Raw genomic sequence first — 18,141 nt, 5'->3', positions numbered from 1 at the left:
ATGTGGAGTTCATAATTCATAATCACAGTTCTCACTGCTTAAAATTAACAGAGAGGGTGGGGTGCAGAAACTTCCATTTTTTTTAAAGAAAAATTATTGCTGATAGACAAAATTTATGTTTAGCTAATGAAAGAACATACTTAAACAAAATATCTTGAAGGTGGTGGCCACTGTTCTCTATGCACTGATACAACCGTTTTCTGAAGTTCCCCTCTGCACGTTCCAACATGTGCACCAGAATTTGGGCTACTTCCTGCCAAATAACATTCTTCAGTTGAACCAGGTTTGTGGGGCGATGTTTAAAAACCTCTGCCTTGAGGTATCCTCATAAAAAAATCACAGGGCATTACATCAGGTGAGTGCGCTGCCCACGGGATGTCACCTCGAAGCGAGATGAGAAGTCCAGGGAACTTTGCCCTCAAAACTGTCACCAAAGCGCGGGCTGTGTGGGATGTGGCACCATCCTGTTGGAACCAGACATTTCCTAGATGCATTTCTTCAAAAGCTGGTTCAAAAAAGTTTTTAATCATGTCCACATATTGCTGTTAATTGACAGTAACTGCGTGATTGTCTTCTTCAAAAAAATAAGGGCCAATAACTCCAACTCTCGACAACGCACACCATACTGTCACCTTATCACTGTGAAGTGGCCTCTCATGGAGCTCTCTGGGATTGTTACCACTCGAATAGCACATATTCTGCTTGTTGACATATCTGGATACGTGAAAATGTGCCTCATCACTAAAGAAAACAAGTGTGTCAGGGGGTAAAGTTTCCAATAACGTTTCACACGCCGTTATTCGGTTCTGGAAATCACGTGGTGACAATTCTTGCACAACAATCATCTTATAGGGATGGAAATGAAGATGTTCGTGAAGAATTCGGTGCACTGAACGATTGGATATGTCTAGGGCGACTGCATGTTTGCAAAAGGCGTCTTGGAGATCTCAAAATCGACTGTCGAACTGCCTCCACATTTTCTGGTGTCGTAACGTTCCGTTGTCATCCTGATGATTTTTTCACCACATCCCGGTTGTCCTAATGTTCTCTAACCACAAAAGAGTCGATTTCTGGTCAAGAACCGGACCTCTGGGCTTAATTCCGAAATGAGTATGGAACGCACGCTGCACCGCCACGTAGGAATGGTTGTTTGAAAAATAGGCTTCGACAGCAAACGCACGCTGGTCACTCGTCCACCTCACGTTTCCTCTACTGAGGGGTATTAGACAGAAACTTCCGCGACTGCTGCGTTCGCCGAGCCTATCCCCACTTTTCTGTGATATCCCCTCCCTTCATAATGAGTCTTCACAAAAAGGAAGTTTCTGTGCCCCACTCTGTACTTCTTTACTCATGTTTTATGAGTGACTCCCACCTGTATGCAATCAATCATTGTCAAGGGAACAATTTCATCAACTGTTCCCATATCCTTCGAGAAACGGTTCAGTATCTGTCCTGGAAAAGAGCAGCAGATATGAATATGAATGCTTGTGTTACAAGAACAAAGGGGAACACAATTTACTCATTTATATTATCTTAACAATGCCACTGAAATAAGATCATACAATTGGATGAGAGTGAATAATGAACTGGGAAGGAATGGAGGTGGTTATAGCTCAATTTAAAGGTGCATCCTGGCATTTGCCTGGAGGGATTGATGGAAACCATGAAAAACCTATCAGGATAGTCAGTGTGTCTCACTTGATATTCAAACTGGGCACTTCCTGCATACATATCACAAGTGTTGCCGCTTGATTTAACTTTCTCAATGGGAAACAAATGCTGCATTTACAATATCAAGAGTCCGGCAGGCATGTGTGAACCACACAATCCAAGGGCAATCCTTCATGCCAGCACCACTCACTCCATCATGCACTCTCCAACTGACAAAGTCGCTTGCCTCCTTATTAACTCACTCACTTGGTTGGTCATTAAGCTGCTAACTCACTCACATGGTTGGTCAATTACTAAGTCATTAAGTTAATTTTCCAACATGAATTGTTAAGGTATCAAGAACAGCTATTGACAACATATATATATAAAAAGACTAGAAATTATACAATTAAACCAATAATTAATTCTTTGGCGCAATTCAAGGCATTCTTTTGTCTAACCTATGTTGTTAAAATTACCTGAAGGATTGCTGTTGAAGAACCGCATCGTGGCACGAGTAATGCTGGTAAACATTGCATTGTGGAGGTTGATGGATGCTCTCATGCACATTGTGAAGAAGCATATTACACTACACACTGATAGTATTATGACAGAAGCCACCAGGCCAGAATATACATATATACATGTCTCTCTACTAGGCAGCCAGCCCCACTCTGCCACATCTGTGGTAGCGCTGTAGCCTGAATTGCTGTCTTGATATGAAGCAGTATCATTCACTATTGGGCCTGTCACATTCTGAGAAGAACCACTATTGGCTTCAGACATAATCAAGCGATGTTCTTCTACAGTTGACCTAACATATCATCAAGAAATCTTTTATTAAAGAAATATATGTATACATAGATAATGAGAGCCCAGTCAAAGGTTTCTTTGTTTAGCCATGAATTTGAACACTGGAAAATCATGAACAGGGGAAATATAATTCTTAGAAAACTGACTTGAGATCATTGAATTGAATTGAATGGTAAATGGGAGAAAAATGTTATATTATAGAACTTTACTGATGTTTCAAATGAAAGTACATTCTCAATCTTCAGTGTCAAAGAGCAAGATAAGCAAGGAAGAAACAAGTCCTCCTTACTGCTTGATTCTCTCCCCCTCCCACCCCTGAAGATCACAGGGTGTCATGACCAGGAAGATGGTATGCTTCAAAATTCATCATTCTCATCAACTCCCCTCAGCCATTGACAGCCCTATGTTCAGTGGTTATAAAATAACTGGACTGAAGCTCTAAAATCTGTTATTCATCTAATCACACAATGGAAGTGTTATCACCTTCAAAGTTGTCCCGTCCCCGACCCCTACACAGCTCCATGTGAAGTTTCCACTGCTGGAAGCAATGCTGCAGGTACTTTCCTGATAGCTGCTTCATTACCTCTGTCGCCTTGGCCTTCACTGCATCTATGGACTCAAAACGGGTTCCTGTTAATGCAGACTTGATCTTTGGAAAAAAAAGTCACATGGCGCTAGGTCAGGTGAGTAGGGTGGATGTTCCAACATGGGGATCTTGTGCCTCGCCAGAAACATCTTGACAGACAGTGCATTGTGTGCCAGCATGTTGTCATGGTGAGGAATCCATGAGCACTTCTTCAACATTTCAGGTCTTTTTCTTCTCACTTGTTCATGAAGGCCTGTCAAAACCTCCTTACAGTAGACCTGGTAAATGGCCTGACCTTCAGGCACCCAATCAATGTAAACAATCCATAATATTGAGGGAGAGAAGATAATCATTGCTCTGAAATTTGACTTGCTCTTCCATGCTTCCTTTTCTTGGTGACCTGGGGCTCTTCCAATGCATGGATTGGCACTTACTTTCTGGGTCATAGTGAAAAAAACCATAATTCATCACAAGTTATTACAGATCATCTTCAATGTTTTGAAGAGTGTCAGCACAAATGTTCATTCGAGTTTCCTTTTGCTCAGGAGTGATGATTCTTGGCACCATCTTCAAGCGCCTTTTTTTTTTCACGTTAAAATGTTCATGCAAAATCTGTCAGACAATTTCATTATCGACGTTAGCTAATGCAGCAACTGCTCGAATGCTCAGGCAACGATTTCTTCAAACAATTTCATTGACTTCTTTAACGTTAGCATCTGTTTTTGACGTGCAAGGCTGACTGGGGTGCAGATTGTCTTTGATCTCTCCCCTTCCCACTTTATATCTTTTGAACTATACAAAAATTTGAGTATGATATAAACATTCATCACCATAAACTTCCATTGACAAACTGTATGTTTTTGTAGCGGATTTTCCAAGTTTTGCAAAGAATTCACATTGACATACTGCTATACTTTGACACTTAACGTAATTCTGATGGAGCTCAGACACACGGTCCACTTCAAAGGCTGCTACCACACTGTTGGCCATATGTCCTTGAAGTCATAGGGCTGATGGAGAGGGGATGACAAGCTAATATGTCACCCTGCTTGTTGTTGCCATGGCCACAGGGAGTCGGCAAAAAAAAAATCAGTCCAGTTATTTTATAGCTGCTTCACATGTTGTACCCATCACAGTCTTCACATTACTGCATCAACTGTTGACATTAATTCCAATTTCTTACTTGTGATACAAAAGCCAGTTGATGTCTGTGTTCAGAGGACACAGATACTCTCAGTGCCTAACAGATGGGGTTAATCATCAGTCTCAAAACATCATCTGGTAACATATGTGCATACTTCTGTGTCTTTTTAATTATATGGGTCCTCTGAGTGATATTTACCTGAACTGCTTTAAGTGAAGGAGAAGAAGAAAGGGTTGGGGAGAGGAATAATGATAGACAAATAAAGAAGATAGGAAAGGAACAGTATGAAAGGGTTAAAGGAAAGTAAGAAGTAATACATCTGATTGGAGGAACTGAGGAAAACCATGAAAAGCCAATGTCAGGATAGCCCGTCTCTGGCAGAACTCCCAGATATGCAGCAGGAGTATTGCCCACTTGAACGTAAAGTTCATCGCTGCTCAGATGTTCGAATGAAGAAACATGTAGAACACTGTTAATGTTAGAAGTGCTCCTTGCAAGAGAGAGGGTCAGACAGGAGAATGACAATAAAGTGACTTTTAGAAAAGTATGACATAACTTTTCTTGAACTGCCTCATAATAATGTTCATTGGTATCAGCAGTGTCCTGTTACTGAGATATTAAGTGTCTTTTACTCTGCAATGCCCTGTTATACATACCAATAGGACATCCAGTAATCTCCTCCACTGATGGCGAGCTGTGACAGAACACACAGGCCAAACACTAGGAGAATAACCATACAATTCCCCCCAGCAGAGAAGTAGACCCAGTACACTCTGGAACCTACACTGCCCCGTGCCTGCATCTCGGCTGCCATCTCAGGTATAGATCCTGCCACTGAGCTCTGTAAATCAGTGATGGAGATCTCAATGCAAGAAGACAACATACAGCACTCAGTCACTCAATCTCTGCTTTCCTAACTGTCATCCTGAGCCATGTTTACGTATGGCTCGATCATAGTTTTTGTTGTTATAGCGGGATGGCCGGGTGCTCACCTTCCCCATCCCCCCCCCCCTTCCCATGTTGCATAATATGCTCTGCATTCTGGTTGATCGCCTGATCTTCCCCACCTTCCTCCAGCTGTTCTAGGCCAGGTCCAGGTATGTGCAGCAAGGATGGTTCTCAGTGGGTTACTAGCCGTTAGCGAGGTAGGTGGTGAAATTCCATTTCAAGGGTGTGTTGGAAACTGTTTGGGGTTTTTTTTCCTTCTTGTGTCCGCTATTGAGGGCAAGGGACCCGTGAAATTGCGACGTAGGTCTGGAGCGTAATAAATAGAGATTACAAGATTCTCTGAGTTTGTGATATTATTTACTGTTTGTGTGAGCTCAAGATTTGTAACTGTATTATATTCTGTTGTGTAGTAATTACCGAGTTATATTTACTGATCCATTGGTTGTTATCATTTATTGTTATCAAATATTTGGCTACTTTTGGGGATACCGACTATCACTGAGTAATAGTTGAAGCTTGGACACCCCAGTCTACCCTGGGGGTGGTGGGGAACACAAGTGAATGAGGGACAACTGCAGCGACCCCCCCCCCACCCACAAGTTCAGCAAGGTAAAGAGGGGAGGAGATGTTCAATCCTGGGGTCCTCTCTGGTCTATTTTCCAAACCATAGATAAGGTGTAAAGAAATCCATGTTGGCCACTCCACTGTTTCGCTGCGAGGCAACTATAATGTGGATTAACCTTTATCCATCATACCTTGCAACAATGCAATAGGGCATGCATGAAATCTGGCTGGCTGGGTTGCATGTACTGTATACAGCTATCTCAGTGTTAATTTCGGACTGTAATACTAGGGGATTTAAAATTACATTTTCCCATCATAAAGATGCATCATGTCAGCCCTTCAATTTTTAGATCATCAATTTATTGAAAGCAGAAACAGTTCACTGTCTACCACATGTACTGCAATCATTTCAGCAGATTTAGGCACTTTCTCTTGTGATGGCAGAACTGTGAAGAGAATGAGCACTGCAAGAGGCATGCTGGAGTTGGCCAACGTGCAGAAATTACAGGTAATGAGATTTGGAACACCACAATTTGTGTCCATTTAGAAGACAGATCAATAGAAATTAGTCTTGCACGAAAGGGATAACGTGGGATGTATATTTCCATCTCAAATGCAATGTATGGTTTTGTCCCAACGTTTCTGTCGGCACATGTCAGTACGTCTATCACTGGGTGTACGTCTACCTGTATCTTGTCAAAACTGGCCTGCTCTATGTCAAAATGATATACTATATACTGTGTGTGATTGCAGTGCATCAAGTTCCATCAGCAAATACACTGTCAGCAGCTGTGTATGGCTGAAACAGGTAGTGACATAAAGGAAAAGACAGTGAGTTGCATTTGCGATGGAAGACAATGTATTGTGGCGTACTGGCTCTATGCAGAAACTGTTCACCTACACAGGCCTTGGGGCACGTGTGCAACGTGAGAGTTGTGGCTGGTATCAGGGCGTTGCTAGGCGACAACTCTGTGAACGCTTGGATGGTGCTACAGGAAGTGCGAGTGACGTCACATACCCCCACTCATCCCATTGCTGCGTGACGCTCGGTAAACACACCTGACAATAACTGATATCTGTTGCTGAGCAGCAGTGTGTTGTCTATGGAGTCCGGTGCTGGGCAATAGGCTGATTTCTGTGTGGTCAGTGTGGAAGCTACATAATGAGAGTATTCATCAGTGTTGAGCGAGTACTGAGTATTGAGTTGAAGTCTAGCAGTTACGAGTTACAAGTCTTGAGCAGTTGAGAGTAGTGGAAGCAGGTGCAATGGAACCAGGAATGCCAAGTGTAATTTAGAAGATTTCAATGTGTAACGGTGCATGAAACAGTGGATTACAAGATCTGGTGTAAGTCGGCAATAGAGCTGTACTGGAGTGTAACTGAGACAGTGTGTGTAACCAAGCTGTCAATAAATCCAATAATCTGAACTAGAACCCGTCACTTCGTCACGTGTACCCCTCTACACATGACAATATGTAGACAAACAAATACATCAATTCAGCAGGATGTTTAAATACAGTACAGCAGGAAATTAATTTCAGAAAAACAGGCAGCTAAGTGTTTCTTGCAGTGCACTCACTTTCAAGTGTTCTGTTACTGTTGGAATTCTTTAAGAAGTTTAATTAACATGTATACAGAATCTATCCCCTCTTCTCACTCGCACTACATGTTTCGGCACAAAAGTGCCATCTTCAGGTGCTGTTCCANGCAGTCACAGGAGCAAGACGCAACACAGAGCACAATACACGATACTGAAAGAGTGCTCCAACAGAAGATGATAGACGTGACTCGCGTAATGAAACACGACGTAGGAATGAAATATCCTGTACAATTTTAATATTTTAACACTTAACATTTATCAGTATATATGATAAATATATATTTTAGTTATTTTAGTGTGTATAGACAAGGCATGCAACGAACTAGTTTGTCATGGATTGGAACAGCACCTGAAGATGGCACTTTTGTGCCGAAACATGTAGTGCGAGTGAGAAGAGGGGATAGACGAATGTATGCACTAGAAGACGGATAAAATAAATCATGGACTTAAATCAGTGCAACAGGACGCTAAAATAGAACATGTATACAGAAGATTACTCAAATAAAATATTCCCTCTAAATGCAAAGGTTACATCCTTAAAAACCTTCATGGTAGGAGAATACTCTTCTGGAAAATACTTAAGTCTATGGGACAGAGGGGTTAGATTCTACATGACCATGGTGACACCCATCAAATCCCATCAAAGTTGTATATTTGTTCACTAAATACAATGCAAGGCATTTTTGCCATTTGCTGAAATCTGGGTAAACTTTGTTTCTAAATTGTCAGCCATACAGGTGTGCTGGTTCAGCCATACTGGTATGAACCTGAATTTGGTTGGGGGGGTGGCTTGACTTAAGCCTGAGTAAGTCAACAATTTGTGGGATGCTCTAGAAAGCCTCCATGTGTTATGGTCATTTTATTTCATTATTACTTAAATACAGATTTTGTCTACATTACATCGGCCACACATAATCTCAAAATTCACAAAACTGCTGTGCTTGTACTCACAATTACAGACTTACAAACAATAATTCACACATGAAGTGTAGACATGCTTATGATGTATCTCCACAACAAATTTCATGAGCCTATATGCAGAGGTGCAATACCGGCACCACCAAGCCAAGAGCTAAAGACAAGGTTTCCATCAATGAGATTACTTTGCATGCTTCAAGAAAACTCCTTAACAAAAGTTGCATATTTCTTCAAGACGTGTAACCAGACATCAATCAAGGTATGTATGTATGTATGTATGTATGTATTATGAGAGGGGGGTGTGTTCCCCATGCACTTAGACCAGTTATTGGTCCATTGTGCATCCCCCTTTTAATTTCTACTGTCGCCATACCCTACCGGTAACGGTGCGAGCCACCAGCCCCCGTAGAGCCAACGAGGTCGGCCCCCGGTACCTTGATGCTTCCCCCATCCACCAGAGGCATTGGAGACTACTTGGGCGGGAAAGGGCCTGTAATTTAGCTCAGAGGTCTCCTAGAGACATGAGGTTCTTTTACGTGCCGTAAATCTATGACACAGGACACACGGCTTAAAGTCCCTCCGGAGGACCTGTTCCCTGAATTTTTCCTTAAAAATTCCACGACCTCCGCCAGGTTTGAACCCGCATACCTTGAGTCATGAGGTGGGAACGTTACCCCTAGACTACGGAGTCCGCTTATCAATCAAGGTAAGTGACAACAATGTTGCTTGCACTCACAAATTCATGCACCCACCATGTAATTACTGACTATAGTTCACTGTTCAGGTAGCCTCCAATGGCCTAGCATTCACACTAGTTTCATGAAAATCTGTCAATAAGTTCAAACAAAAGTTGAAGGGAAGGACATGCAGACCATATGGTGATCTCATTTAAGAGTATTTTCCTTCCATAAGAAAATAAATCAGGCTGGAAACAGTTTCCTGGGAAGGGCTTTAGTGCTGAAATTATTGTAAAAATACAGAGCTTACCACTTCAGATGATCCTGAATTTTGATGCTGAAGCCTGTTCGCAGAACACTGTGACACACAGTCATCAGATGATCTTGCACTCATCCTGTTTAAGTTATCATCCATAGTCTCCCCCACCTCTAATTCAAGTTGTTTGGCAAAGTCCAGTCCAGAGTTCTGCAGTTTGGTGAATGTACCTACAGCCTCTACTGCCCCCTGCAATGCAAACAGAGGTACAACTGATAAATACTGTTCTTTTGGAAATGTGTGCTCTGTGATTTCCGTGACTGAACCTGGTGGTTAACAGAGAAACTTGTCATAAAGACATCTAAAATTTAAGGCTGTAAAAACTTTAACTTTCTAACTTCCAGCAATCAAGCCACTGTTTGAAACATTTCCTGAAATAAACTGTTTGAAACTTGTCAAGTGTGCCCTACAGTTTTCCTTGAATCATGGTGGCATAACCAAATCTCCTTCCATTTAATGCCTCTTGAGTTCTGGAAAATAAGAAGTCACATGGAGATGATTCTGGTAAACAAAGGGAGTGCTGTGGAACAACACTCACATTGTCATCAGCCAGAAATTCATGCTCAAAGCAGAGCGAGAAGGTGTCTTGTCATGGTGGGGAAACCAGTGTCCTAATTCCACTTTTCAGATAGATTCCACTAGACATTTCCCCAAGCTGTCAATGTAGTAATGCTGGCTTATAGTCTGTCCTTCTGTAACAAATTCATGACGCATAACTCCATGAGTGTCAAAGGAAACAATGAGCACTCTTCACATCTGAGTAAACTTCTCTTGCATTTCTGGGAGTGGAGACAATGGGCTCTTCCAGTGACATGACTGTTGGTCAGTTTCTGGGCCATCCCTGTAAACCCACATCTCATCACCTCTTATTATCTTCAGAAGGAATTCTGAGTCTCTTCCAAGCCTCCCTCGAAGGTGCTGACACATGTTGACAAGATTTTTCTCCTCCTTTGCATTCATCACATGGGATACAAATTTGATGACAGACTGACGCACATTCAGATCTGTCTTTCAAATTATCTGAACTTACCCAAATTAAATTCCCAACATGTCTGCAAGTTCATGGATAGTGATTCTTATGTCCTTCACTCGGCCTACACTTTTATCTGTTTGCTTTATCGACGGATATCCCAAGCATTTCACATCTTCAAAAGGGGGCATACAAGCTTCTGAACTTGGAAAACCATTCAAAAACTTGTGTTCTTCCCATTGTCTGCTATCCAAAACATATCCTCAACAGTGTGAAGTTCTCCATAACATTTTATCCCCACTTAAAGCAAAATTTCAGGCATGCACAGATCTTTCAAATATGCCATTTTCTGGATGTGCAAAAGTCACAAATGGAATAACACACCCTTGCACTTAGCAAGGCATTCCTCAAAAATCGCACATGCTAAAACCTTACTGCAAGCAGGAAATGACTCAGGCCCTGCTCTATCTGCATCTAGCAGTACAAGTTCATGTCAGGAGCAGTAATGGAGAAATAAATTCAGCCAGAAACTCTTTTAATCACAACTTGTATATATGGGCAAACCAGAATTTAAACTTCACTTTCCACTTACTGCTGTTACATACAACACACTCGTAACACGTGTTCCATACAACTATAATTTTTTGAATTCAGACATTCTTTCAAAGCCCACTTTAATCTTTGGCATTACCTATTCATCACTGTCATGTATACAGTGTGCGACTATAGATGGGATTTGGATTCATGAATGGATTTATTGACCACTTATACACACCACTCAGAACTACAAATATTTACCATGTTATCATTGATCTCCACAATTCACAAATCACCCTTTTCCTTTTTCCAGCCTTGTGTGTCTTCATCAGCTGTTCCCTGGCAATGGCTTTAACAGTGGAGATTCTTCAGCTTCACGTGTTCAGGGTTTCCAGGTTCTATCTTCACTGCTTCTCACGCAGAACTCTCTCACAACTCTCTACTCAATGACAACTGCCAGGCTGGTGGCCATTTCACACCATTTCTTCTTTTCACAGGCTGACTTTCAACTAACTCTTTTCATCACAGCCTCCCATGCACAAAAAATGTAACAAAATATACTTATGATTTACTGAATCTGTGATGCAGAGAGACATATGTACATTATTGAGAATAATGATGTCATCAGCTGTGTGGAGGTACTGCAGCTGATGTGTGACCAGCACTCTAGTCTTCCCCACAAGGAAGCCACAAATACAATCCTCAAACAGGTGACGCCCCACACGTGTGTCCACAGCGGACAGTGGATCATCAAGCAAGTAGATGTCCGCTTCTTTGTAAATAGCTCTGAAAACAGAGAAATAAGTACCTTACTGGGCACTAATTACACAAAATTCACAGAATAAATGCAATCACGTTTGTTCTATCTGCATGCTTCATCTCTGAAAATACTGTCATTGTGTTAGTGACTTGGGACAAGGATTGGATTGATCACTTAAAAACTTGCAACTACAGGTAACTATAACAGTCTCACTAATTTACACACTCTAAAGTTAACTGTAAATACAGCACACATGAAGTCTCCGTCTTCGCTCGTTGTTGCTTGGAAACGGCATCTAACAATGGATATCCTTCAGCTTTCTTGCTCGTCATTGCTGGCTAGCTACTGTCTCATAACCATCATGTGTCCAGTCCAGTAAACTGATGCTGGCCCACACCAGCATAGTCATTCTTAGTTTCAGGCTCCACTGGGACCCATGATCGAATTTATGTTTGTTCCAAGTCAAATTATGTGCTTCAAAATGGGGTCTCCTCTTTGTTAAAAGGAGAGGTTTGTCATTCTACGTAGTCACCATATTTGTTGCATGGTAATTTTTCACGAGTGCAACAAGATAAAATTGATGTTATATAACAATGAGTTGTTGTTTACTTTCCATACAGTACGGAAAATTCTTCGTAAGATGAGGCACCAACTATAAAATTAATTAATTTGCAACATCATGGGCCTCCTATGCATTCTTATATAAAAGAAATATTGAATTTGTAATTTGTCCATGGAAACGTATGAAAAATAAAATATCAAAGACTGATTCGATGTTATATAACATCAATTTTATCTTGTTTTATACAATAACTTTTAGTTTTTTACACAATCTGACTTACTGTATTTTTACGCAAAGTATTTTAAATGATTAATAACACTGTATCCAATCTAATGTACTGCATTTTAATGGTATATGTTTGTTAACACGTGTTTGCCTGATGATGGCCGTTAGTGGCTGAAACATGTAGCGAAACCATAGCTGGGCGGTCCTTGATTTTTTCTGTTTGTTGTGTTGTGACGGTAAATAAAGAGTTGTATATTGTAACACAACAGGATGCACGAAATGAAAAGTAAAGAGTACTATCTCCTGGGATACACTGACATATAGCCTGTTTAAAGTCAACAATCTTCAACCCTCGAGGTCTCCAGTAACACGTTTCTCTGAATGTTGAATGATTTTCAATGGACTACTTGGCATTATATCCCACAGAACATTCAGAATAAAAGTCAGAAATGTTGCTACTTGAGCCAACTTATTTGGTTTCCATTCCTTTGGTATACAGTTACAATATGCAAGCATGATAACATGATAAGTATATTATTAAAAAATATGACAAGTAACACGAAAGTACAATCATAACTAAAAACATCAATGAAAATAATATGAAAATATGTGATGTATTATTTGGTAATATTCATTCATAATTTATATGATGTAATATGAACACTGACAGGGTACAGCAACCAAAGGGCAAAGAGAAGCAAAGCAGAGTATCCAATACAAAATTCAAACCACTATGACTGCACTTTTATAAACAATGAAAAAATAACTAATAACTGTTCTGATGGAAAAAAATAAATCAGCACTAGGCAAGCAACAAGATAACGACGCACACAAAATAACAACTGAAAATATATGTAATTCCATTTGGGGTATAGAAATATACTTTTCCTATTTATTCATTAATAACTCAAGAACAGAAAACACAGACACAAATATAGAACACTCTCTCTCCTGTGCAGGTATATCAGAAAAGCTTCAGAACTTTATACATTTCTAGCAATCAATCACAGGAAACATTTCTCACATCGCTAACCTTAGCAACTTGAATCAGAGTGACACTCCTCTCCCCCACAATGGTCCTGTAACCATGAGACAGCGGCTGGAAGTCCCGTTCAAGAGCATGGACACTCACCTTGCCAGACTGATCCTCGCCCTCTGCCCACCACTCAGGGTGACACCCCTCTCCCCCACAATGGTCCTGTCACCGTGGGGTAGCAGCTGGAAGTCCCGTTCAAGAGCACAGACCCTGACCACTTGTCTGTACCGGTTCCTGTCCATGGGCTGCCCAAACAGGATGTTCTGCCGTACAGAGCCTGTGAACAGCCAGGGCTCCTGCGATGCATATGATACTGATCCACCCACAGAGATGGAGCCACTGTTGAGGGGCAGTTCCTTCAGGATGGCATGCAGCAGTGATGTCTGCAACAGTAGCACACACTCATTATAACATCAGCCTGTGTACCAAGCCCCCAGCACTGCTCATTCCTTCCCCTTTCTTCCAACACAACTGCAGCTCACCTTCCCTGAGCCGACAGGTCCGACAACAGCCACAAGTTCTCCGGGTCTCACATCCAGACTCACATCTGTCAGAGTGTTCTTAGGCAAGTCCTCCATCCACTTGGCTGTCACATTGGTAATCACAATGCTCTTCTTGCTTGTGGGACCTCCTGTCTTCTCAAGCAGCCTGTCCACTGTATCAACAGTTGTAATTTTGTCTGAGATCTTGGTATTCACAGGGTCCTTCACCAATTCAGTATCATTTAAGCTGCATCTGCATTCACACGGTTTGTTACTACCCTCCAATGTCGTCGTAATTTTCCCACAACTTCCCTCTTGGGTTGCTGCACTTGCTACTTCTTCATTCAATAGAAATGCCTATGGATATAAACACAAATGTACATATAGCATGGACAGCATTATGAATATTGTCACATGTTTAGAGACTAGACTCAGGGTTTGGATTGGTAACTGCATTTACTGGACTCTTATAAATCGTAATTACATATAATTATAGCACTCTTGCTAATTTACACACTCTACAATTCCCTACAGCACACACTAAGGCTTCTCAGTTTCTCTTCATTACTTGTTGCTCAGCAATGGATCCAATGTCCTCTTCTCTGCTGCTCACATCATTACGAAATGGCGGCTGTCTTGCACCTAACCCATGACTCAAAGTGTGTTTTCACACTCTTGAATGCAGCTCTCAACTGGTTGGATGCTTTAGCTACATAGCCTCAGGTTGTACCCAGTTGAAAACATCGTTTCCAAGCATTCTCGATTGTGACATGTTCATCACCAGAGAACTGTTTATAGGCCGTTCCCTAGCAAGGACCATCCCCCCTGGCTAATTATACTGGTTTCAGCTGCCATGTTACAATATTTACACATACAACAAGAAGCTGTATTCTTTGTTCTGAATAATTTCTGTCCTCAACTACCTTAAAATTTTAATTGGCTTCCAAGTAGTGGTAGCCAAATTGGTCGGTCTGGCTGGAATATAAAAAGTAATTAGCCTATGGATCATGGGAATCTTCCAGACATTCACTATTTCCTTCACTCTTTATTTTATTCCTTTCCCCTTCCCCAGAAATACACAAGCATGCAGACATTTGCGTCTATTTCCATAGAACTCAATTTGCAACTTTCTGACTTCAACAGTGCCCTCCTGATTCCAATCCTGCTACCCTGTAATATAATACTGGAAACATGGAAAGGATGAGCCCATCAGCACAAGGCAGAAAACAGCATCATACAGAAGTAGTAGTAATCCTTTCCAGTACTGGGTCTATTAAGATCTGTTACAGATATTGACTCTCATGGAGAAGAGCCCTTCTTGAGTGGCTGCTAATTGTGCAGCTAATCAAAAACTTCCCAGCATTTTATGGAACACATAGGTTCATTACTGCGTTCACAAGAGCCCTCCACTGGTCCCTATCCTGAGCCAGATCTATCCAATCCATACCATCCCATCCTATCTCTCTAAGATCCATTTTAATATTGTCCACCCACCTATGTCTTAGTCTTCCCAGTGGTCTCTTTCTTTCTGGCCTTCCCACCAATATCCTACATGCATTCCTCCTCCACCAATTTGTGCTACATGCGCTGCCCATCTCATCCTCCTTGACTTGATCATTCTTAATTATACTTGGAGAAGAGAACAAGTTATGAAGCTCCTCATTATGAAGTTTTCTCCAAGCTCCCATCACTTCATCTCTCTTCGGTACACATATTCTCAACACCCTGTTCTCAAACACCATCAGTCTATGTTCCTCCCGTAATGTCAGAGACCAAGTTTCACACCCATACAGAACCACAGGCAAAATTATAGTTCTGTATATTCTAATTTTTGTTTTTAGACAGCAGACAAGAAGACAAAAGGTTCGGACTGAATGGTAGCAAGTATTACCCGAGTCCAGTCTCCTCTTAATTTCCTCCAGAATCAGATTTTGTTTTGTTATAGTCATTCACAAATATCTGAACTGTGCCACAGATATTACAAAACAAAACCCTTCCATCACTGTAGCAGGATAACTGTTATATTAGTATGACAGGGCATGCTGGCACACAGCCTAAAGGAAGCAACCAAAGAACTCTTTGGATAGAAACCAATTGGTAGTATTTCTAACAGCTTTCAGCATAACAATACCTGATAACATATAGCATGTTTACTTCATGCCCCAAACTTTTAGTATCTTGTGGTCTGCATTATGTCCAGATGGACTGGCACTAGTTTGGACAAGTAAGGCCTAACTCTGACACAGCCAGAGACTTCTCAGCCAGCAGACCTGCATCTAGAATGTAAGGAACTCTACCATGCCCTCTGTCTACCTTCATGGTATGGCTATGCTGCAACTCAGGCAATCAGTCACTGTCTTCTCACCATGGCAGCATGGCGATCAGCCCATGTAGCATATGTGGTGGTCAAAGTGGCACTGTGCACATTTGCTCCAGGCACTCTGGTTTCCCCTGCCAATGTCTATTGAACCATGGGTTCAATTTGTCATCTAGGGCTCGTACAATGGGCCGTTTATGGCCTCTACACCAGCGGACAACATACCCTAAGAACAAAATTAAGTTCCTATGGCAAGGTACCTCCATACAGGAATAATTTCACCTTTCACAATTCTGGAGAACGCTGCTGAATGATGGTTTCCTTTCTTTACATCTGTGCATTTCAACACTCCTACTAAAATAGCAAAATGGAAAAGTTACCACACACGGATTACCTGTACCCTCTTAATAGACACAGTTGACTCAGCCACCTCTATTACAGCTAGCGGGAAGGATTCGGTCATCACGTGCTTCAGAATATTGAAGTATGCAGTAACTACAAACACCTAGAAGACACACAACACAAATTACTATACTTAACTCATATTTGTGTCCAACGCCATGGAGTTGAATCCTTCTTGAGAGGTCAGCAGACTCTCAGTTTACTTGACAAATTCCTGAACTTTCATGAAACCCGAAGATTATTCTCGTGTTCGCAAGCGCTCAGAACTTCTCCCTGTCCTCAGCAAGGTCTGCCAGCTGACACCCTCCCACCCTGTTTCTTCAAGATGAATTTTTAATGTTATACTCCCACTGCACATGGGGTTCCTACCAAAAACTCTTCCCTCCAATTTTCCTGCCAAAGTATGTATGTGTTTCCCTTCTCTCCTGTCTGTAATACATATTCTGTCCAATTCTCATCTTCTGAATAATATCTGGCAAGCAGTACAAATCATGAAGTGATTTTCTCCAGTCTCTTTATTACTTCACCCTTCTTAGAACCAAATATCCCCCTCAGTAACCCTGTTCTCAAATAAATTCATTCCATGTTCATCTTTTGTGATGGACCAAGTGACATACTTCACTACATTAGACAATGGAACACAACTCACTGTGAATAAGGCTATCTCTAGCCAGGAATGAAGGTCACGTGTTACAGGTAGTAATGATGCCATCCTCTATGAGGCTGGCTGAATTAAGGCTGTGTCTTTGGTGGGGACGCGTCATGGACGATGGATCTGTTAGGACACCTCCTTCTGATCCTGCTAGGCAATGAAAGTCTCAGGGTCTGGACTAGTATGACTAACTGGGACTGGCGGCTCAGTTCCCATAAAGGGCAATGTCGCCTCTATGACTGGAGCATCCCATGTGGTGGCATAATGACTCTTGGGTATCACTACGGTCTACCCAGGACGAATGCGGGAGAGCACTCGTATGGGGGTAGCTCCGGTTACTTGAGCTGTCTCCCTAGAGTACTGGTAAGGGGCCGTGGCCTTCGGATTCAACACTCTAAAACGGTCTGACCAACCCATGTGGAGGGGTGAGAAAATGGGGAGCTTATATGCCACTCCCAGGGGCAACTCCTTCAAGCAGGTTTCCCTGGTTGCAATCTCATGATTAGTTGGTATCACACTCCCACTGATCATCTGGGATACCCCTTCCCACCGAAGGGGGGCTCTGGTTCTGGTGGTTCATGAGGGTCCTATCCTCAACAGGACCAAACCACCTAAGCCAAGGTGTGAGGCATTGTGCTGAGGGCTGTGTGGCTATTAGCCAGTGACATGTACGGTCTCCTTGGGGCACCAGGCAGCACTCTATTGTATTTATGCCGTCCATCCATATGGAGCTCTGAGGGTGGTGATCTTCTAAATCCCAGTGACTCATGGGACAAAAATGAATACCAAAACTACAAAAAAAAAAAACCCCGGTCATAAGGACTTGAAACAGAAGAGGTACTCCCCTCCAAGGAGATCCCTACAAGAAATACTTCAGCAGGGAGCTGGAAGCTCTGGTGCACCATTAAGGGGTCAGGCTGCAACCAGCAATTGAAATTTCAGCCAAAGGCAGGGATGAACCAATGGTGAGAAAGCTGCCCAA

General features: G+C 41.9%; 1 protein-coding gene across 2 annotated transcripts in view; it reads right to left on the bottom strand.

Annotated features, from left to right (window-relative positions):
• Positions 1-18,141, bottom strand: part of LOC111868153 (probable multidrug resistance-associated protein lethal(2)03659) — a gene marked incomplete at its 5' end in the record, with an annotated part of 53,507 nt that overhangs the window by 17,460 nt on the left and 17,906 nt on the right. The window contains 8 exon segments of one of the 2 annotated variants that reach the window (XM_023858580.2): positions 1,373-1,452; positions 2,130-2,464; positions 4,850-5,034; positions 9,211-9,405; positions 11,326-11,509; positions 13,403-13,689; positions 13,789-14,145; positions 16,500-16,610. In XM_023858580.2, the coding sequence (XP_023714348.2) occupies positions 1,373-1,452; positions 2,130-2,464; positions 4,850-5,034; positions 9,211-9,405; positions 11,326-11,509; positions 13,403-13,689; positions 13,789-14,145; positions 16,500-16,610 (1,734 nt within the window). 2 annotated transcript variants of the gene reach the window in all.

Source organism: Cryptotermes secundus, unplaced genomic scaffold (genome assembly GCF_002891405.2).
Source record: "Cryptotermes secundus unplaced genomic scaffold, Csec_1.0 scaffold2757, whole genome shotgun sequence".
In the NCBI taxonomy this organism is placed as follows: Eukaryota; Metazoa; Arthropoda; class Insecta; order Blattodea; family Kalotermitidae; genus Cryptotermes; species Cryptotermes secundus.
The sequence above is the reverse complement of the archived record's forward strand: the minus strand, read 5'-3'. Positions and strand labels throughout refer to the sequence as shown.